Source organism: Lactuca virosa, chromosome 9, assembly GCF_052849685.1.
Source record: "Lactuca virosa cultivar CGN04683 chromosome 9, Lactuca_virosa_CGN04683_v6, whole genome shotgun sequence".
Taxonomy (NCBI): Eukaryota; Viridiplantae; Streptophyta; class Magnoliopsida; order Asterales; family Asteraceae; genus Lactuca; species Lactuca virosa.
Window position 1 is genome coordinate 141031796 of NC_136434.1, and position 20327 is coordinate 141052122.

The 20327-nt window shown below is 37.8% G+C and overlaps 1 protein-coding gene across 1 annotated transcript; it reads right to left on the reverse strand.

The window, feature by feature from the left end:
• Nucleotides 1–10796: 10796 nt before the first annotated feature.
• Nucleotides 10797–12786, reverse strand: LOC145137161 (uncharacterized protein At5g49945-like). Its single transcript, XM_079071301.1, has 3 exons — nt 11616–12786; nt 11325–11528; nt 10797–11227 (listed from the first exon to the last, which is right to left on the reverse strand). The coding sequence occupies exons 1-3, from the start codon at nt 12693–12695 to the stop codon at nt 10997–10999; spliced, it is 1515 nt and encodes a 504-aa protein (XP_078927427.1). The 5' UTR covers nt 12696–12786; the 3' UTR covers nt 10797–10996.
• Nucleotides 12787–20327: the final 7541 nt, after the last annotated feature.

The following is a 20327-nucleotide window of genomic DNA, read 5'->3' on the forward strand; positions in this document are numbered from 1 at the left end:
TAGTATTGTAAATTGTTTGTTTGGCGTTAAAGTGTGTACATTTGATTGTTATTTGTTTGAAGGGATGAGACGAGAAGTAGAAGATGTTGTGGAGTTGATGCAGAATATACAATCCCAGTTGACAGTAAAAGAAGCTGCCCAAACAAGCGTGTTGTCCAAGTCTTGGCTACACGCCTGGTCTACCTTCCCCAACCTCAGGTTCGATGTTGGAAGAGGAAAGAGCATGAAGTTGGTGGACGTGGAGCGCACTCTGATAAGGTATCACCATGACAACACACCAATCAAAAGGTTTGACCTTAAGATCGACATTGAGAATCAGGAGTCAGCTTCTCAAGCTGAAAAATGGATCGGGGATGTGACCACCAAAACTTGTCTCAAAGAGATTTCCCTCTCGCTCTTACTTTGGGGTGCCTCGTTTAGGTTGCCAGATGAGATATTGGCAAGTGGGAATCTAACCAAGATAAGAGTTTCAGCACCGAGGATCCATCCCAATTCCATTTGGATGACAATGACGAAACCTGTGATCAAGTGTGTGTCATCCCTACGAGAACTGCACTTGGAAGGTGTGAGCATAAGTGAAGAGGCACTTCATCACATATTGTCGTCTTGTTGCTTGCTTGAGAAGATAGAGCTTTTACATTCTTGTGAGGGGTTCAAGACCATCAAGATTAAAAACCTTCCTCGTCTTTACGAACTAAACATATCTTTCGTTAGTCTATATGAAAACTCTACTGCTTTGGAAATCAGTGATGTCCCAAAACTTGGTGTGTTTAGCTACTATATACGTGATGTTTTTCAATCACATATTCCTCTTGTAATTGAGCCATTAAATTCCCATTCAATATCAATGCGCAAGGTGAGACGATTAATGTTAGGTGATGTGATAACGGACAACACGTGTCTGGACATATGATCAAATCGGGATTTCCTTTTCTTGTGAGTTTGACACTTGGGTTGACATATTGGAAGTTGGGGACCTTTCATTTCACATCTTCTTCCATCAAGAGATTGGTGTTGCATTCGTGCCCACACACCCTTATCGACTTACAAGTACATGCTCCAAAATTATTAATTTTCGACTTGAGTGGCAACACATTGCCTAGTCTCTCGTTTCCAGTCTCGTCTCTCAAGCAACTCAGGGTTTCACTCGGAATTAAACGTCCTGTTGATGCTTCTTTTTTTCTTAATGAGGGAAGCACTCAGCTTATCACACACGTGCGACCTTGATATACAGTTTAACTTGCGACTTGACATCAACATCGATGTAGATGATCTAAGAACAAGGCTCATGTTTCCTCCTGCAACCAACGTGCAAGAACTAAGGTTTCAAACGACTAGGGATGATTGCATGTGGGAACGATCCCTGTTTTTTGATGCATTCTTTGAGATTTGCCATCCCAAGCGCGTATATGCAAAGCCAGACGATCACTTCAACCACAACAATCACTTTTGCAGACTCATGCTGAGGGAGGTCTTGGAAAAGAAGACCACCACAACCACCACCACTACTGGAATCGTGTATTGGCCTCATTACCTAAAACATGTTCAAATAAAACAGCCTCTTGATCAAAAATGGGAAACCCTAACAAATTCCCATAGAAGCTTTCTAGACGGGTCCACTCCTGATGTCTACTTGTACTTCAATCTAAACTGGTGCTAACGTTAATTACTATTTTCGTATTATACATACTATTTGTCGCAGACATATCTAGACATATAATTGTGAATGCAAGTAATTACTCGATCCCATTTGATCGACCCTATATAGTACTATTTGTTATTTGTAGCCAAACATTTTAAAGCCATTGATAAGCCGGTCAAGCTGTGGACGTGACCATTGCAAATTAAATCTGTTACATACTTAAAACATATATGATGTTTTCATATATTTATCTTAACTAATATTTAGGTTGCCATGCTATCTTGGGTATCACTTCATGTTATTTTGACTGATTCAAACAGAATTGGATGCCAATGCGAGTCTGTTTCATTTGTGAGTTTGTGGTATTTTCAGTGGTATATAACTAGTGTTCGAGTTTTCTTATAGCAATAGCCTTCGCTTAAACATTACCCTTTATGAGTAGGGGGTTATCTGGAGTTTTGTTTAATCAGTTTGATTTATTTGATTTGGTTCAATCGTTTTTTAGACATTTCTAAACTAAAAGATATTACTTTGTTTAATCGGTTATGGGATAAACCAAAGAAAAGTTTAACTTCCGATTTTCATTTATTTGGTTACTAGTTAACACCCATGGAAATCACGGTAGAGAAACAAAAACATTATTGACAATTTCAAATTGTAAAGATTAATCAAAAATTTGGTCTAATATTTCATAATTAGCGTTCATGATTTGCACGACACCATATCTTCTTTTTTATTAGTGTTAAACATACAATATATCACTTTTTTAAATGATTTTATAACTTAAATATTCTCTTTTACAAATATCCACACATTGTATTTTTCTATTTATAATAACATATTACCCACAATAAATATCGATTTAGATTACGATTTTGTTTATTATGAATAACATATTACCCATAAGTGATAAACCTTAAATTTTATAATTTAAGCGTTAGACGTAGACTTGGTTATTCTTGTGATTAATGAATATGAAGCCATAGATTTTTAGATCAATGAAAGCCTCGGGTTCCCTTTTCAATAATATAACCCCCAATCATCTTTTGGTTAACGGTCGTTTATTCTTTTTTTTTTCCCCTACAAACCGGTTACCAATTCAATTTTGAAGAGGAATTAAATATCCTCCTACTTTTCTTCCTACATATCCTCATATCCGTTAGAAATAATGACAAGTGTATTAAATTAATGATAATTTTATCCAAATATGACACATTTCACCATTTTACATGGATAGGAAGATAAGTAGGAAGAAAATATAAGAGAATATTTAATTTCTCAATTTTGAATATGGGAGTAGATAGCTAAAATCATTTACATTAATAAAATTGGTGAGCAAATAAAGGAGGTAAAAATGGAAACAAGGAAAATCAAGGAGGTATAAATGGAAGATAATTTAAATGTAAATTTTTTATTAGGAGTAGAAGGGCAAAATCGATATTTTACTTTGTAAAATTCTGGGTCGATGAGATATCATGTTGCACCAAAATGATTGTTTTATTAGATAGGAAGAAGATTATATATATTTTTTTTGTTGTTAAAATAAAAGTGTCGTTTTAGTGGTTTTCACTTTCCATGTACTGCATTAGAATATATAGATACAAAGCGATGGGCTGAATATATGAGGGGCCAAAGGCTAAACCATAATACACCGGCATGGACTACTATGCTAAATACAAATACATTCATATAAATAATCATGCGTATCGATAAAATATCCACTATTAGAATAAAAGCTGGATTGCAAATCCAAAGCAAGTTTTTAACATTAAAAACACATCCCTACATTACAAAGTTGAGATTTTGTTGTGACATTAAAAACACATCCTAAATATGATTCGATACCTATTTTTAGTGTAAACCGATGCTTCCACTTATTTGTTAATTCCCTCCGGAAATCGAAGCTTCAAATTCCTTCCAGAACCCATATTGATCTACTCAATGAAATTGAAGATTTTGTTGTGACGTAACCATATTGACAAGAAATAGGAAAAGGTCAAGTCGGGTTGGATTTATCCACCAAACAAGTTTTTGTCTGTTTTTAAGGGGGTGTTTGGGATTAATTATTTAATGTAGTTATTAGATTATTCTGGTTTGACACGGGTGATAAACACTTTTAAGTAAAGATGTGCGTTTGGACCGAAAAAATAAATCGGAACCGATACCGACCAGTACGAATAATGTTTTTGCCTCTTATTTCGTTATCGGCTTTAGGCTTTACCAGTTCAAAGGAATCGGAACCGGAAATCTATAGATTTACTTGTATTCCTTCTATTATCGCATAAGTGATTTATGGTGTCAAATTCTTCTATTTGTCTACTTCGCTACGGTGTAATCATCACAATTGACATATTGATTCAAGTATGTAGAGCTCCCTCTTCATATTGATCACCTAATAACCCCTACATTGTAAAAATAACCAAAAAGTACCAACACCTCCTTCATCAAATAAACAATTCACCATGGCTTACTCACAATCTCACCATTCTCGTGCTGCTAAAAATCATCTAACTTTGTATTACAAGACATCCCAAATTCTTTTGCCAATTTGAAGTGAGTCAAAACTATTTGAGCACAATAGAACTTTATAAAAGACCTTATATGTTGATAACCAACATGGAAGATGCTTTGGTTGATGACAGAAATGGATTTTTGATCAATTACACACAACAACTTCAATTAAACCACAAAATCATTCAGATTGATCGCGGGGAAATCTGCAATAGTAAACTCTGACACTTCATTATTTCCCATGATGAATTTATATTTGTAGTTCTTAAGAGTTTATTCGAAATGAACATCTTTTGCAATGTGAGTTATCTTGACAATCTTTTTGATTGTCTCACACTTCGTCGTCAGGTTTTCCCAAAACAACATGAAATTGAATCTTCGATTCATTAATTTTTTTCCAAACCCACCTTGTATGTCTTCACTTGGAACTACTTGAGTGTGAATGTCATCAGATTGAATGGTAAATCTAGTTGATCTTCTATAGAATCCACCAAGGAAAACCTTTTCTTTTGCACTTTCGCAAACGCCTCGATATCTCCAAAAGCTATATCATTTATTGTTTCCGCATTCCAAACTTTTGAAATATCTCCCATATTAACATCCTTTCAAATTCTATCTCTGTCCAAAGAGCTTAATTACTTGAACCTTTCAAACTTTTCTTGTTCTAACTGTTTAATCTCATATTTCATGACTTTTTGAGAAGCACCCTTCCCTTTGTCTCGAATGAGTTCGAAGTGGACGTTATAATTGTAGAAGATATCGCACCTGTAGACTAAAAATAATTTCCTTTATAGAAAGAACTTTGTGGAAAGGTAACATGTAATGTGACCATAATTGAAGTTGAAATTGATAGCAAAGTGATGATTGGCCTTGGTCCTAAAAAAATTAGTAGGTCTTGTAGCACCAGAACGGCCTTCAACTTTCATAATAGGCCTTTGTACATAACCGGCCAATATCATAAATTTTGGTCCCATTACTTCTCTCCCTTGTGACAAGGGTTGCAAAGTAGCCCTTGGAGCATTCCCTTGGTATACAATTCTACCAAGGGTTGGATTTGAAAACGAATAGAATCACTGGCACTTTCTATTTCCTTTACAGTGTTCTCGTAAAAAGTCCAGTGTCAACACTAGTTGGGTTTTGAATGGATGTAGGAGCTAGAGGCGGAGATGCGGACGCATTATCCAGAGTTGTTCATTGATAGAGACTTCGAGGACAAAGTATGATTCAAGTGGGGGAGAGCTGTAACACCCCAATTTCCATTTAATTCAAATAGTTATAATTATGGGTCATAAAATTGAAGTGTGAGGTTATAAATTCGGATGTTTGAATTTTAATAATTAATTTTATATTTCAAGACTAAGTATAGGGGAGTATGAAATAAAATTATAAGTACTTGAAGGTCAAATCGGTAATAGTTGGAAATATGAGGAATCGAAATGAGAATTGGGGACTTAAAAGTCAGAATATTGCAAAGAGGGGCAATGGAGATATTGTTTCAAACCTAGGGACCTAATGAGAAAGGTTTTGGGTTGAATTGGGGGCCTTAGGGCCGAATTTGGTCAGCCACTTAAGGACCCTTAAACACAACTTAACACTAATAACCATATTGCTTGGATTTCCCGTATTTGAAGACCTTTCAACAGTGCTTGGACGATCCCCGACGAATGAACCGTTGAATCGTCGAGAAATTTGGCATGAGGCTTTCCAAGACATATATTGAAGTTTTGACCGTTGGAATCTAGAAGTTAAACCTAGTAGTTTAGTTACATATTTTGGGTGAAAGATTAGCCTTTTATAACCTTGATTGCTATTGTTTAAGATGATTGAAGGGTCACCCAGTGTGAGTGAGCCTCGGGCTATGTTTGGAGATTGGTCTTGCTACTTGAGGTGAGTTTCTCACTACACTGTGTTGTATTATATTTTCTTTATGTTACCTCGTGCGTACTATGTGTTGTTTATGCGAGTAGTACTATGTAGGGTAGAGTCTAGTGGTTTCCTTCAAGTATTGAGGATTATGCATGGTAGGACTCGGAACATCCGAGTGGGGATCGGGCATAGCCGATGTGTCCTAAAGGCTCGACGTACAGAGCAAGAGGGATCAGCATGGCCAATGTGTCCCAATGGGTTCGGGTACGGGGGATTGGACTTAGCCAATGTGTCCCAAGGGCTCGACTTACAGAGCAAGGGGGGTCGAGCCTAGACAATGTGCTCTAGTAGGAGTATGTATGTTTCTTATTCGTTCTTTGACATGCATATGTGGTTGTATGTTGATACTGTTTGTATCAGTGTATAAGGGCTAAGGATTACATATGATATTTTGTATGTGTGGAATTCACTAAGCTTTGTGTTTACCCAATTTCCATTCAAAATATTGTTTGAGGTAGACAGGATGGCCGTGCAAATGAGTTTCGATTCACTAAATGACTTAACTTTTGTAAATTGAAGTTGAGTTTCGATTGATTGGGTGAAGATGAATTGAAGATGGAATTTGATGGGGTCTGATATCCTTCGTTTTGTTTCTTCGGTGCTTCAAGATGATGGATCGAAAGTAGTTTTCGATTGTATCAGTTTTTGATGATGAGCGGATTTCGTTAGTATCTATTTTTCTACAATGTGTGTATGTGTATGAGAGAGAGATTACGGTGGGGGAGGGTGGGTGGGCTTTTTCTTTATTTTATAGATATTTAAATAATAAGATAATGAAAGCAAAATGTAAATCTATATATATATATATATATATATATATATATATATATATAATATAATATAAAAGTGGTAAATTTGACCTTTCAACTTTTTCAGGACCAAAATCATAAATTTTTATTTTGAACATTTCATGTAAGTTGGAAACTTTTTTGATCTTATCCACATATTTTTACAAACCACAAGACCAATTCTGAAGTTTTGTCTCGAATAAACCATCGAAACAACCATGGAAACGAGACTAAATGATCATTTACTTAAATTCCAAGAAACAAATCTCACAATATTTATTAATTTTAACAATATTCATCATTTTTAATGTGAGATAAATTAGAAGGGGGAAAAGGGTTACAAACCAAGTGTTTTAGCATAGCTCATTAAGTTTTCAAATTAAGTTCTTTGCCTGTCGAGTCGAGTCCATTAAGTCAATAGAAAACACACCCTTAAACTTAATACAATCTGAAAAGGGGCCAAATCAATAGAGGATAGTTCCAAACAATGACCAAATTTACAAAAGAAAACATTTTAGGACCAAAATAGCATAAAAACTATGATATACTCAATGAAGCATCTTTAAAATCGACTCCAAATCAAATGATTTTTTTTAAGTAGACAAAATTGTAAGAATGGTCCCTGTGTTATGTCAAAACTCACAAGTTTGGTCCAAAAAGGTTGGGACTCACGCCAGTCGTCCAAAAGTTTGATTTTGTTGCGATTTTGATCCAGTTTGCTTTGAACTTTTTTATAATGACAATTTTGCCCTTACTACTTTCATTTCTATTTTTTATTCATTTTACAATTATCATAAAACAAAAAAGAAAATATAAACCTAAACTATGCCTCGCCCCATTGACATCCATTCAGTCTTCAACCTTTCACTATACTTCACATCGCCGCCACTACCCAGAAAACGAGTTTAGAGAGGAAACAACGTCTCTTTCCTTCACTGACGAGCCTCTTGTGTTTGTAGAAGACGAAGGGAGTCATCATCTTCCTCAGCGATAAGCCCCCACTGGTCCAAGTTTACAGCACGAAGACCAAGAAGAATATTCATGGCCCAACTAATTAAATGGTTTACCGACCAGTTATGTTAGTCTATCTTTCCGTTGATGTTGTTTTATTTTTATTGGTTAGATTTTATTTTTGTATATTGGGGTGAGCTTATTCTGTGGCTCATTGTGTGTGGTCCCCTCCCCCTTATCTCTAGAGTATTTTATCTCTGTCATTCCCTTGTTTTTAGTAGCTAAGAACTACAAAGAGAATTGGTTCTTGAAGAGTGCTTTTCCTCTCGAAAGATTGGGGTCAATACATTTAAGCTGCCTTTTTGTTATTCTATTTACAGTTTCATTGAGTTGTGAAGTTCAGATCTTCAAGAGACTATCAATTAGTGATGATGAGAGCGAGATAGCGCCGCCGTCATGGAGGTTTCAGATCTGAACAAGTCGAAAAACCCTAAACTATCGTCTTCGTCAGGTTTTAGTGTCACATCGTGCCGATGGTTTATAGATCGAAGCTAGGGTTTGCGGAGGTGGAAATTTGAAGATCCAAAAATGTCGACGTTAGTAGTGGTTACCTTCGGCGAACGTAAATCGCTGATTTTCTTTTCTTCCAACTGGCCGCGGTGGTGGTATTTGCTTTTAGTAAAAATCAGAAGGAAGTAGGGTGACATTCCAACAAAGATGACAAGGTTCCAACGACAGGTGGTGGTTGTTCATATTTTTTAGGCATGTATTCATATTTTGCCGATAGATGTTGTTTTTGTAGTTCTTTTTTGAGGGGGGGGTAGGGGTGGAATTTTTTTTTGTCTTTTCTTTCTAATTAAAAAAATGGTAAATTAATTAATAAAAAGGAAAAAAAGAAGGTAACAGTGGCAAATTTTTCTTTATAAAAAGTTTTGAAAATTTTGGACCAAACTCGCAACAAAATCAAACTTTTGGACCACTGGCGCAAGTCCAAACCTTTTGGATCAAACTTACGAGTTGTGACATAACATAGGGACCATTCTTGCAATTCTATCTTTTAATTATAACCAACTAATCTTTAAGGCAAAACTGTAAATTTGGTCCTTGTGGTTTGCAAAAATCTTTGGATGGGGTCCAAAAAGTTTTCAGCTTGCACAGAAGGTCCGAAATCAAGGTTTTTCTAGGTTTTTGGTTCAAAAAAGATTGAAATTACCTATTTACCCTTTTAATTTCAGTTTTGTATTTTCTTTTCTTATCTATATTAATACTTTATGATATAAAAATAAAAAACCAAGAAGATGGCCCTCTCTCTCTCTCTCTCTCTCTCTCTCTCTCTCTCTCTCTCTCTCTCTCTCTCTCTCTCTCTCTGCTAGTCCGATGGATGCCAATCAATGGTGGGCAGAGGGACGGAGTTTCGATGGTCGACGAGAACGAAGCGACGAAGGAAAAGGGGAAGACCTTTGGGGTTTGGCTAGATCGAAGGAATGAAGGGAAAAAGCAGTGAAGCTTCTTCCTGCTCTAATGGTGATGTGCGAAGCGGGAAAGGTTCGATCGGCGACGAGGGAGGTCGTCTCTGAGGTTTGACGAAGCCGAAGGGACGAAGGAAATGGTGGAGTGTTGCGAGCAACAACAACGAAGAAGTCGGGGTCCTCGGTGGGTTTGCTCGACGGAAGGGAAGAGGAGGGTGCGAGGGGTGGTCGTCGGTCTCAGTGGGTGCTGCGATGAGGCGATCGGTGGTTGACAGGTGCGTGATTGGGCCTGCTCCGGCAGCCTCTCCTGTTCTTTTTTTTTCTGTGGTGGTGTCGTGGGAGGCAGCAGCAACTCCGGTTGCTATTGTGTTGTTTTTCTCTTGTGTTCTTGTTTTGTTCTTGACTGATTTGAAAGGGAATATGCAGGTGTTTGAGTTGAGGCTTGGTCACCGAAACAGGAAGGGACAGAGGTGGGATGGTGGTAGGGTGGTGACGGTGTAAGGTGGTGTTGGGGGAGGCAGCAACTCTGGTTGCTGCTGTGTTTTCCAGTGAGCAGGGCAGAAACGAGAGAGAGAAAGGAGGACTTCGAAAGAGGGGGGAGGAGGAAGAGAGAGAAGGGGGAGGGCTCCGGTGGGTTTGGTAGAAAGATATATATATATATATATATATATATATATATATATATATATATATATATATATATAATTCTTTTTATGCATTAATATTTATAAAATAAAATTATAAAAAATACAAAAAAGAAATTTAAAGGGCAAAATAGTCAAATCAAGTGCTCCATGGACCAAAACTACAAAAATTTCTTAAGTTTCGGACCAAAAACCTAGAAAAACCTTGATTTCGGACCTTCTGTGCAAGCTGGAAACTTTTTGGACCCCATCCAAAGATTTTTGCAAACCACAAGGACCAAATTTGCAGTTTTGTCAATCTTTAAACTATCCTAATAACATAAACAAATTACATTTTTTCATCATGTTTTGCAAACCTGTGAAGTAATACTAATTAGTATAGTAACCATGGGATGACATAACATCAACTCAATAACCAAACTGAAGTAATACTAATTAGTATAGTAACCATGGGATGACATAACATCAACTCAATAACCAAACGCATGTGTGGACCTTACAGGTTGACTTTTTGAAGTAATTCATCATGTTTTGCAAACCGTTGATTTTTGCATTTGATACGTTTGGTTTCCTCGCGCCGGATGCGGTGGAGTTTCTTAATAGAGTACAACGAATCATGCATAGTAATGTTATATCTCCTAGATCTATGGATGTAGTCTTCAAAAGAATTAGTTTTATCATACAAAAAGACTTAGCGGCACAGTTTGTTGTCCGTTTGCCATCTCACTCGTTATTCGATGATAATTAATAACCATATGAATATGATGATAAGGATAATGATTTACTCAATCTTCCCCTCCCCTTTGTTTTTTTCAATAACTTTCACTAACCAATTTAGACTTTTGAACGAATACAAAAAAGTAACTAGAGGTACAAGTAGAATTGCTTAATCTGACTGAAAACAGAAGTACAAACCACTAAAGTACAATGCATTGCAGTGACCACGTACAGATTCTATTATGTTTCTAGCTATAAAAAGCATAAAAGAAGTAACAAGAACTAGAAAGGAGAAAAAGAAAGAGCAGTGAACTAACAAGTAACAAGCTGACCCTGTATATGTTCTTCCTATCCTCCACGTGACATTTTGATTTTGGGCATTGCTTTCTTCAACTGTCGAGCACGTTCTTTTGCTTCTTTCTTGCGTAAAGCCTCAGCATTCAGCTTTGACTCAGCCTCCTCCATCATCTTCTTCTTCTCTATCTTCTTTCTCTGAATTGCTTCTTGTCTTGCATACTGAAGCTCCTTGTATACTTCTTGTGCAAGCTTTGCCCTTGCTGCTTCTGGTTTGGATCTAGCCTGTTTTCAACAGTTTCAAAATGTTATTCTGTGAAGAAAAGAGATGGAAGAATGAGTTTTTTGCAGATATTTATTGTGTGAAGAAAAGAAAATGTACCTGTGAACTGAGTTTGTAACGACCAATTAAATCAATGTAATAGGGAATTAGAGCCACTAGTCGTGTCATGTCAGCCATTTGATCGGCAGCAGGAAGAGCAAACTTAAAAATCAAGATCTTCCTGTGGGTACTTGGATGTTGATCAGAGAAATGCATTGACATGAACAATTTCCCAAATTTCTCGAATGCTTTTTCACCAAATACCTAATGAAGATAATAGAATAGAACCAATGAAATTGTAAAAACAAGTAAACAACCATTACAAATACAGAACATGGAATAATCACTGACCTGATCAAGTACAGTCTCGGTGATCAAATCTCCGGCGACCTCTTTAGACTCTGTAATGACACTCAATTCATCAGCAACCCATTTCCGATTGGTGGGTGCAGGCATCAAATTCCCAAACCTCTGAAGATCTCTCAATTCCTTCTGCATAGTTTTTGCAGCTTTCTTCTTAGCCAAAGCAAAAACCACATGATCCATTGCATCGTCATTCATATAGACCTCAAACGTGATCTCATCTTTACAAGGAACAATCATGTTATACAGCCTTGCTATCAAATCATGGCGGCTCTTCAGCTCCATTGTAGCCAACAATCCTTGACAAAACCTACGCCCACTGGCGTAGAACTTGAACACGTTTTGACCTTCTTTCAACAACAATGGAGAGTCATCGGTTTCTCCCACACCCAACAAACTAAAATTCTTCTCGAAAATCGAATCATTAGTAGCGAATTTAGCCGCCCAAGCTAGGGCTAGGGTTTCATTCTCTTTTTTCCCAGTGAAAAAATTAATCGCGAATATGATTAAGATTGATACACATGTTATCTCAATAGTATACGATCCAATACTCTTTTTCGCCGAAGTCGGTTGCGCAATCTTCTCGGTATCCTCCGGAGCATCCGATTCAGAACCACCCGGTGTGGTAGGTTCAGTGATTCTGGAGACTTCAGGGGGTGTTATTTCAGTAGGGAAGCCCTCGAACTCATCTTCATCCCAATACTCAAATGAAGAAGATGGGGTTGAGGGTTTGGTAGCGAGATCGGAATCGGCCGGCTGGGATGAGGGTGGGTTAGGTGGGCCATGGTGGGATTCGGGATCGGAAGAGGTGGATAAAGTGGTGGAAGGAGGAGGGGACCGGCGGGGGAGATCAGAGAGTGATGATTGGAGAAGAAGAGAGTCGTCATCGAGTTCAACTTCGTCATCGGCGTCAAAGCCTTCGAAATGGGAATCAGCAGCGGCGGAGAGGGAGATGTGGTGGATGATGAGGGAGAAAATCGAGAGGAGAGCGATGAGGTAGAGAAGGGTATCGCCTCTTGGGGTTAAGAGTGAAGAGAAGAATAGAGAAGAAGATCGTTGCTTAGCCATTGATGGAGCTTGGAGAGAGAGAGCGTGTGTGAGTGTGGAATGGTAGAATGCAATTGGGAACTGGGTGGCTTGACACAAAAGTTCCACACCACGTGTTACCAATAATTTCTGATAACATATAGAGATACTCCCTTAACTATTCACAAATTCATATTTTAGTCCTTTTAAGTTGTAAACATTTTATTGATTGTTTCGCTAGACGTTATTGATAGTTTTTGTTTGGATAATGACTTTTAGGTAATGTATTTTTCGATTTGTACATATTTAGTCATTGAGTTCTTTTTTCGTCCACATTTACCCCTTCAACTTGTTAAACTGTACACATTTAGTCCTTATGACCGACTACTCCAGTTAGCCAGTAAAAATGACTTAATAATGTAATATATTTCTCACTTTGTACACATTTAGTCTTTAATATTTTTGTACACATTTAGTCTTTAATATATATATTTTTTTTGCAAAATAAGTAATTTTTGTTTTTGTACTCATTAAATACTTATGAATGATTTTTTTTTAATTTTTTCTCACGAAATCTTACGTGTGAAATTCATTAGTTAATGAAGTGTTTGGGCATTTTGATGCTTATGTCCATCGCGATCTCAACTACTTGGTTGCTTAGGTCATGTGTTCTGAACGTCATAGCTTCTTCATACGATCTCGGATTTTAACGATCTTTATATCCATGCGAACGATCTTTATATCCATACGATCTCAGATTTTCGATTTTTTTCGTTTATAGCTATTTTTCATGTATCAACAACACATAGTTCATCTCGTCAGCACCTACTATGTATTCATGTGTCTGCCCATGTCCATACGTTTTTATGAATGCATGTATGGATATTTTTTTTATATAAAATCGTAAGTAAAAATATATTACATTTTAATGGGAGTAATCTTAATGAAAAAATGAACACGTGGATATAAAGATTGTTAAAAGCTAATATCGTATGAAGAAGTTACGACGTTCAGAATACGTTCAGAATACAAGACCTAAGCCAAACCACAAAACTTACGCAACCAAGCAGTCGAGATTATGTTGGACATAAACATCAACAACCCCAAACAACTCATCAATGATTGTATCACGTAAGATGTCATGAGAAAAACCTAAAGAAATCATTCATAAGTACTTAATGAGTACAAAAAAATGACTTATTTGAAACAAAAAAATGTTAAGGACTAAATGTGTACAAAAATATTAATGATTAAATGTGTACAAAATGAAAAATATATTACCCTATTAAGTCACTTTTACCGGTTAACCTGAAATAGCAGCGGTTTAAGGATTGAATGTGTACAGTTTAACAAATTGAGGGGGGTAAATGTGGACGAAAAACAAAACTCAGTGACTAAATATATACAAATAAAAAAATACATTACCCTTTTAGTCATTATCTTTTTGTTTTGATCTCATAGTCATTTTTGTTCCGGATAATGATTTGAAAATGTCATATCTTTCGATTGTTACTCATGATAAGAGATGCCTGATGTGATATATTTTATTTTATTTTATTGGGAAATGACTTCATATGTGATGAATGATGGTTATTACATATATATATATATAAAGTACTTTTTTATTTATAATTTCATTGGATTCACATAATTTGGATATAAAAAATATGGAGTGTACGACCGTATAATGCTCGTATTGTCAAAGGGTCCGAATTTATTTTACGTATTAGGAAACTTTTGTCGATCGCTAATTCGTTGGAATTAAGTGGCTTTTGTCACGTTTCCCATTGCTAATTATATTCGTTGATTATTTGTAAATGGACATTTTATCTATTTTTAGTCTTACTCACTAATATAATTACAACAGTTTATTATGTGTCTAATCTTATTGAGTTATTGTAATAAATTTTGTTTATATATATAAAAATTATATTTAGGAGTCTATTTTTATTCTTCGCTCAGAAACCTACAAAATCAACAACACAACCCTAATTTTGACCAACAGAAGTCAATAATATAGAATCAATCATATATGATTTTAGTTTCATTATCAGTAACGAAGACTCCAAAATCTGTTGTTATTGAAGTTCAAGTTGATTGGAGAGATATGTTCTAAACGTTGGTGTCAGAAAAGATGACCGGAGACTAATCGAAGATACTAAGTCATCGGAAAACAGCTAGACTGACTATTATCTGTCAGCAAAGGAGGTTATGAATAATTCTTTAAGTTTAATGATAAATTATATACCAAAAAATAACTAAATACGTCTCATGGCAATGATTGGTTATACTATTAAATTATTATCCCTTTTTTATCGTACCAACCCATTTTTCTTGAAACAATAATCTACTTTCACTGTGTTTCGTATTATAACTAATTTTCATATATTTAGTTTACCATTGTATAGGCATTCTCACATTGAACTTTTTGATGTCACGATTCATACCATTGTGTACATTGATGATGTGGATTTTTTAGTTTTTTCAAATGATGAGATTAACATACCATATTTATTATAAAACAGAACAAATAAGTTATTGCTTAATTTGTTTTAATTGTAAAAGTAAAAAAAAAGTCACCATATTAAAATGATAAAAACTTTTAGGACGTGTTCAACCATTATAAGGTAAAAGCTACAGATTTTATTTATATATAAATATCCGATAAAAATAAATATTAGTTTTTAAATATGTAAAACTATATAAAGTCTCTAAAAATATAACATTCCACTTTATGTTGAAATCAATATATAAAAGGATATACTCTAGAGATGTAGACTATTTTCAACATTTTTTATTCTCTCTCTTAGTAGATCTCTCTCTCCCTTCCTCCCCTAATTAAATACCCCTCTTGTATATATTTGTATTTTGTTACAAAAAATATTAAAAGAAATTATCTGGTAATTGAAAATGTTTATATTAATTTATGATGATTAAGAAATAAAAGGTTATAGTTTAATAATTTAACTATTTAAGGGAATTACTAAATAGTATGATACAAAAAATAAAGGGAGATGATTTGTACACAACAATTTTTCTCTATACACAACAATTGATGTTTTAAAATGTTGTATTGTACAACTCTATAATGCATAAATTGTTGTGTATGGCAAAAAACTGTTGTGTACGAATCACTTCCCAAAAATAAATGGTTTGTTTTAAGCCACGTTATTTAATACTATGGATATAGAAATATATAAGTTATGCAAATAGCAATTATTATTATTTTTAATAAAAGCTTGTGTGTAAGCAATTATATATGGATGAATGATTGTATGATTGATAATTTTTTTCCCTTTTAAACGTGTAAATAAAGAAATAAAAATCTAATGACATGTGTCACTGTTTCTCTGGATAGTTCATATAAAAAGGACAATAGGACAAATGTACAACTATAATTTTATTGGGTCTTTTTTGCTTTACGGTTTTCTTTGTAACGCCTCATTTCTGTTATGTAAATTAAATATAGTATTTTTTTCCCTTCCTTAAGAGGAACTCGACGAGTCTGTAGCCCAACTCGTCGAGTAGAGACGGGATTGCACGCGTCTTTAGTAGGCGACTCGACGAGTGTGTATCCCGAACTCGACGAGTCTGTATCCCGAACTCGGCGAGTCCGCTAGTCTGGATGAAACCCTAAATCCCAGTGTTTGTACCCTATTTAAATGTCATTATAGCCTCCCACCCCAGCCTCCAGCACCTTTAGAGCATTTCTCTATAAAACCCTAGTGCCCATTGTTGAGCTTGAGTGTTTTGTGATAGCTTGGGAGTTGTAGAAGAGAAGGAAGGAAAGAAGATCAATAGAAGAGAAAGGAGATCCAAGAGCTAGCTTCCATCTGTCTCATATTCTAGTAATAAAGTTATTACCTTGCTTATTCTTCCATTAAACCCTCTTTTATGCTTGTTTATGTCTCTTTTGGAGCTTTATATGATTTAAACTCGAGATTTGAGCTCTCCTTGGGATGGAGACCATAGATCTGGATGTTATTGAGCTCTAGGAACCCAATATAGCTACCTTTATGCAAATATAGCCTTGTTCCAAACCCTAAGTTGGAAACTTTACGTGCAAAACCAGCCTTAGAAGCCCAGATCTAAGAATTGGATGCACTGAAATCGGCTAGAATCGACTGTATAGTAATGGCATGCAGGAGACTCGGCGAGTTGGCGGCCCAACTCGGCGAGTCCAAGGCAATCTTATTGCCTCAAGAACAGACTCGACGAGTTGTTCATACAACTCGGCGAGTCACAGTCTGGACGTGTTCATATGATGAAGGAGAACTTGATGAGTTGTTCATACAACTCGGCGAGTCGGATGAAGTTAGATTCGACGTTAGTACGGAAGAAGAACTCGTCGAGTTGTTGTCAAACTCGACGAGTTGAAGCGAGTAGAGGATTAGAAAAGGTGTTAGGGACTCGGCGAGTTGGCGGCCCAACTCGGCGAGTCCGGTCAACTGAAAGTTGACTTTGACCAGGAGGTTGACTTTGACCAGGGGTAAATTAGTCATTTTACCCTGAGAACAGTTATCAGTATCTGATTTAGTGTCTATGGAATTTGTATCCGGGGAGTTCCGGAGCAGCAGTCAGCCAGTTTCAGATTTAGCATCTCAGCAGCCCGCGTTACGAGGTGAGTTTTCCTTCCAGTAGGAACGGGTCTACGGCCACAATGCTGACCCGTTTAGTTAGCAGTAGTTCCGGATTTCGATCTGATGCAGTAGTTCAGTGTGCTTGATGTCTTCGTGACTCAAGCATGTATGTGTGTTATGTGTTCCGGACTTCGGTCTGATGCAGTATGCAGTATATGTGTTTATGCTAGTAGTTATGATTATGATATGCTATGTTCAGTTAGTTCCGGACTTCGGTCTGATGTAGTTTCCGGACTTCGGTCTGATGCAGAGGGCAAGGCCCTGGTTAGTCCCGGACTTCGGTCCGATGCAGTTTGCGGACTTCGGTCTGATGCAGTGGGCAAGGCCCAGTAGTTGCTTTATATGTTATTGTATGGTATGTGGTAGTTGGGGGGAGCTCACTAAGCTTCGTGCTTATAGTTTCAGTTTTGGTTTCAGGTACTTCAGCTAGCAAGGGGAAGGGATCGGGATGATGGCATGGCACACACCACAGTTTTAGCCTGGGAGTTAGACTCTGATATTTTGACATGATATTGACATCGGTTTTGATTTGATACATTTATTATGACATTTGAGATACACGACTCATGGTTTTATTATATGATATTTGATATTATGGTTTTAGTAATGTTTTCAAACAAAATTTTTTGGGTTGTATTTTTGGGACGTTTCAAGTTGGTATCAGAGCCTTGGTTTGAGGGATTCGGACGCACTTTCGGGTGTGTCTAAACTCAAACTAAGGAAATGGTATAAGGTTTTCAAAAGAAAAACATTTTCGAGAGAATTTTTGAAAAAGGAACTTAAAAAGAAAAAGAGTTTTGCAAAAAGAGAAAAGGGTGTGGTGCATGCGATTAGCCGAGCTCAAGTAAGTACTCCCAAATTACCCATACAAGTTTATGTTATGATTATCAGTTTCAGTAGAACAACATGCTAGATTAGGACTAAGGATCTAGGAAGGATGCCTTATGTGCCTGCTATATGTGTTTCAGCTTTATGAGAATTGCATGCCAGTATCGAGTAGACAGTAGTAGGATAGCCTGATTAGGTTATGTCTGATAGTACGAGCTTAGAATCGTATGCTAGTACAGATTCTTGTTATGTGGATAGGATTGCTTGAGTTAGTTTCCTTTGTCTGAATGCTGCTTGTTTTGTGCTTTGTGGGACTCAGAGTGATGGGAGTTAGCTATTAGGTGGATACGTTAAGTCACATGCAATCAGGGTTGAATAATCTCAGAGTGTTGGATTTAACCCTATTGCGTAGCTCTTGTCTGAGTCCTAACCGTTGTAGGGATGATTCCCTTACTCGAAGGATTATCTGAGCCTCGTTGCATGTGATGGTATCCATATGGTGGCTAATTGGCATTACAAGGAGGCCTTCAGCAGCTGAGGACTGAGTTGGGTGGAGTCAGAGATCTCCCTAGGGCAAGCCTAGGATGAGAGAAGCAGAGATCAGTAGCAGTAGGAGGGACTTGGTGGAGTCAAGGCAGTTCTTGAAGAAAGTACGGGTAGATGTGGAAGGTAGTATGGGCCCGTACTACTGAAAGCAGAGGATCCGTACTTGAACCAAGGAAGGCTAAGACGAGACCAGGAAACTTGTAGTAGTAGCGATCCCTCGAGATATATCGGTATTCCTGACGTTTGTCATTGTGTGTTTTCAGAATGGTGGTTTTGCGCCCTAGACCAGTAGTCGGCAGTTCAGGTGCCGATGAGGGATCGGGATCAGGCTCGGGGGCCGAGCATTTGGATGAGCAGACTAGGGAGTTACTCTCCTCAGAGGTTACTCGCACCATACTTGAGCAGACTCCTGTGATCTTCGGTTCGATCAAGGAGGGTATTTTAGAGCTGATGGACGAGAGGTTGAGCACATTCCGTGCTAAGGTGGCGGCCATGATGGGGTCGCGCACACTCACCTTCAGGGAGTTCCGGGATTGTGGAGCTCCAGACTACCATGGGGCACGGGATCCCATTGCGAGTACCCGGTGGTTGGCGGACGTCGCCAATGCGTTCCGCACCAGCAGATGTCCCGAGGGGGACAAGGTCAGACTAGCATCCTGTCTTCTGAAGGACAGGGCACGAGATTGGTGGGAGGAGATCGGGCATGTTATCGGAGATGACGCAGCTCTTGATGCGATGACCTTGGCTGATTTTACTACCAGGTTCAGAGCCGAGTTTGCACCGGTTATTGATGTGCAGCAGTTAGCTAGGGAGTTTCAGGATCTCACCCAGACTACAGAGACAGTGGCGGAGATTACCGCCAAGTTCAGGGAGAGGGCTCTTCTCGTTCCTCAGTACGCAGCTGATTAGGAAATGAAGAAGGCCCGTTATCATGAGATGTTGCGGAGTGATATCCGCCAGTTTGTGAGTCGGTCCAGCTGTAAAACGCTGGATGATATGATTGCGAGGGCTCGAGAGAGAGAGATAGATTTGGAGATGGAGAAGAAGAGGAAGCCAGAGGCGTCATCTGGCACAAGGAGTTCGGGAAAAAAGCCCAAGGTATCGGATCACAGATCTAGAGGACAGCAGAGCCACAATCGGTGTGGCAAGTGTGGGAGATTGCATGATGGGGCGTTCAAGGCAGGGAGTCCCGGTTGCTACAAGTGCGGCCGGACCGGGCATATGAGCAGAGATTGTACAGCCACTCCCACCATTACCGTAGCATCTGATCTGATTTGCTTCCATTGCAATCAGAGGGGACATAAAAAGTCTCAGTGTCCGAGTTTGGCAGCAGCAGGGAAGGTGGCGGCACCTGCCCCTGTTACATTGAGGATTACGGATGGCCGTCAGGGCCTGGGTGAGGCGCCAGTGGCGAAGAGTAGAGCTTTCCAGATGACAGCAGAGGAGACGCGAGCGACTCCTGATGTGGTGACGGGTATGTATTTTCCTCTTGTCTCTTATTTGATATTGATTGTTTCTCATAGTTATATGTTTTCGTATAGGGTCGTTCTTAGTGAACGGCATTTCAGCTACAGTATTGTTTGACTCGGGGGTTACCCGATCATTTGTTTCACTTGCGCTTAGCAAGAGGTTTAGTAGAGCTCCGGGGGAGCTGGATCGT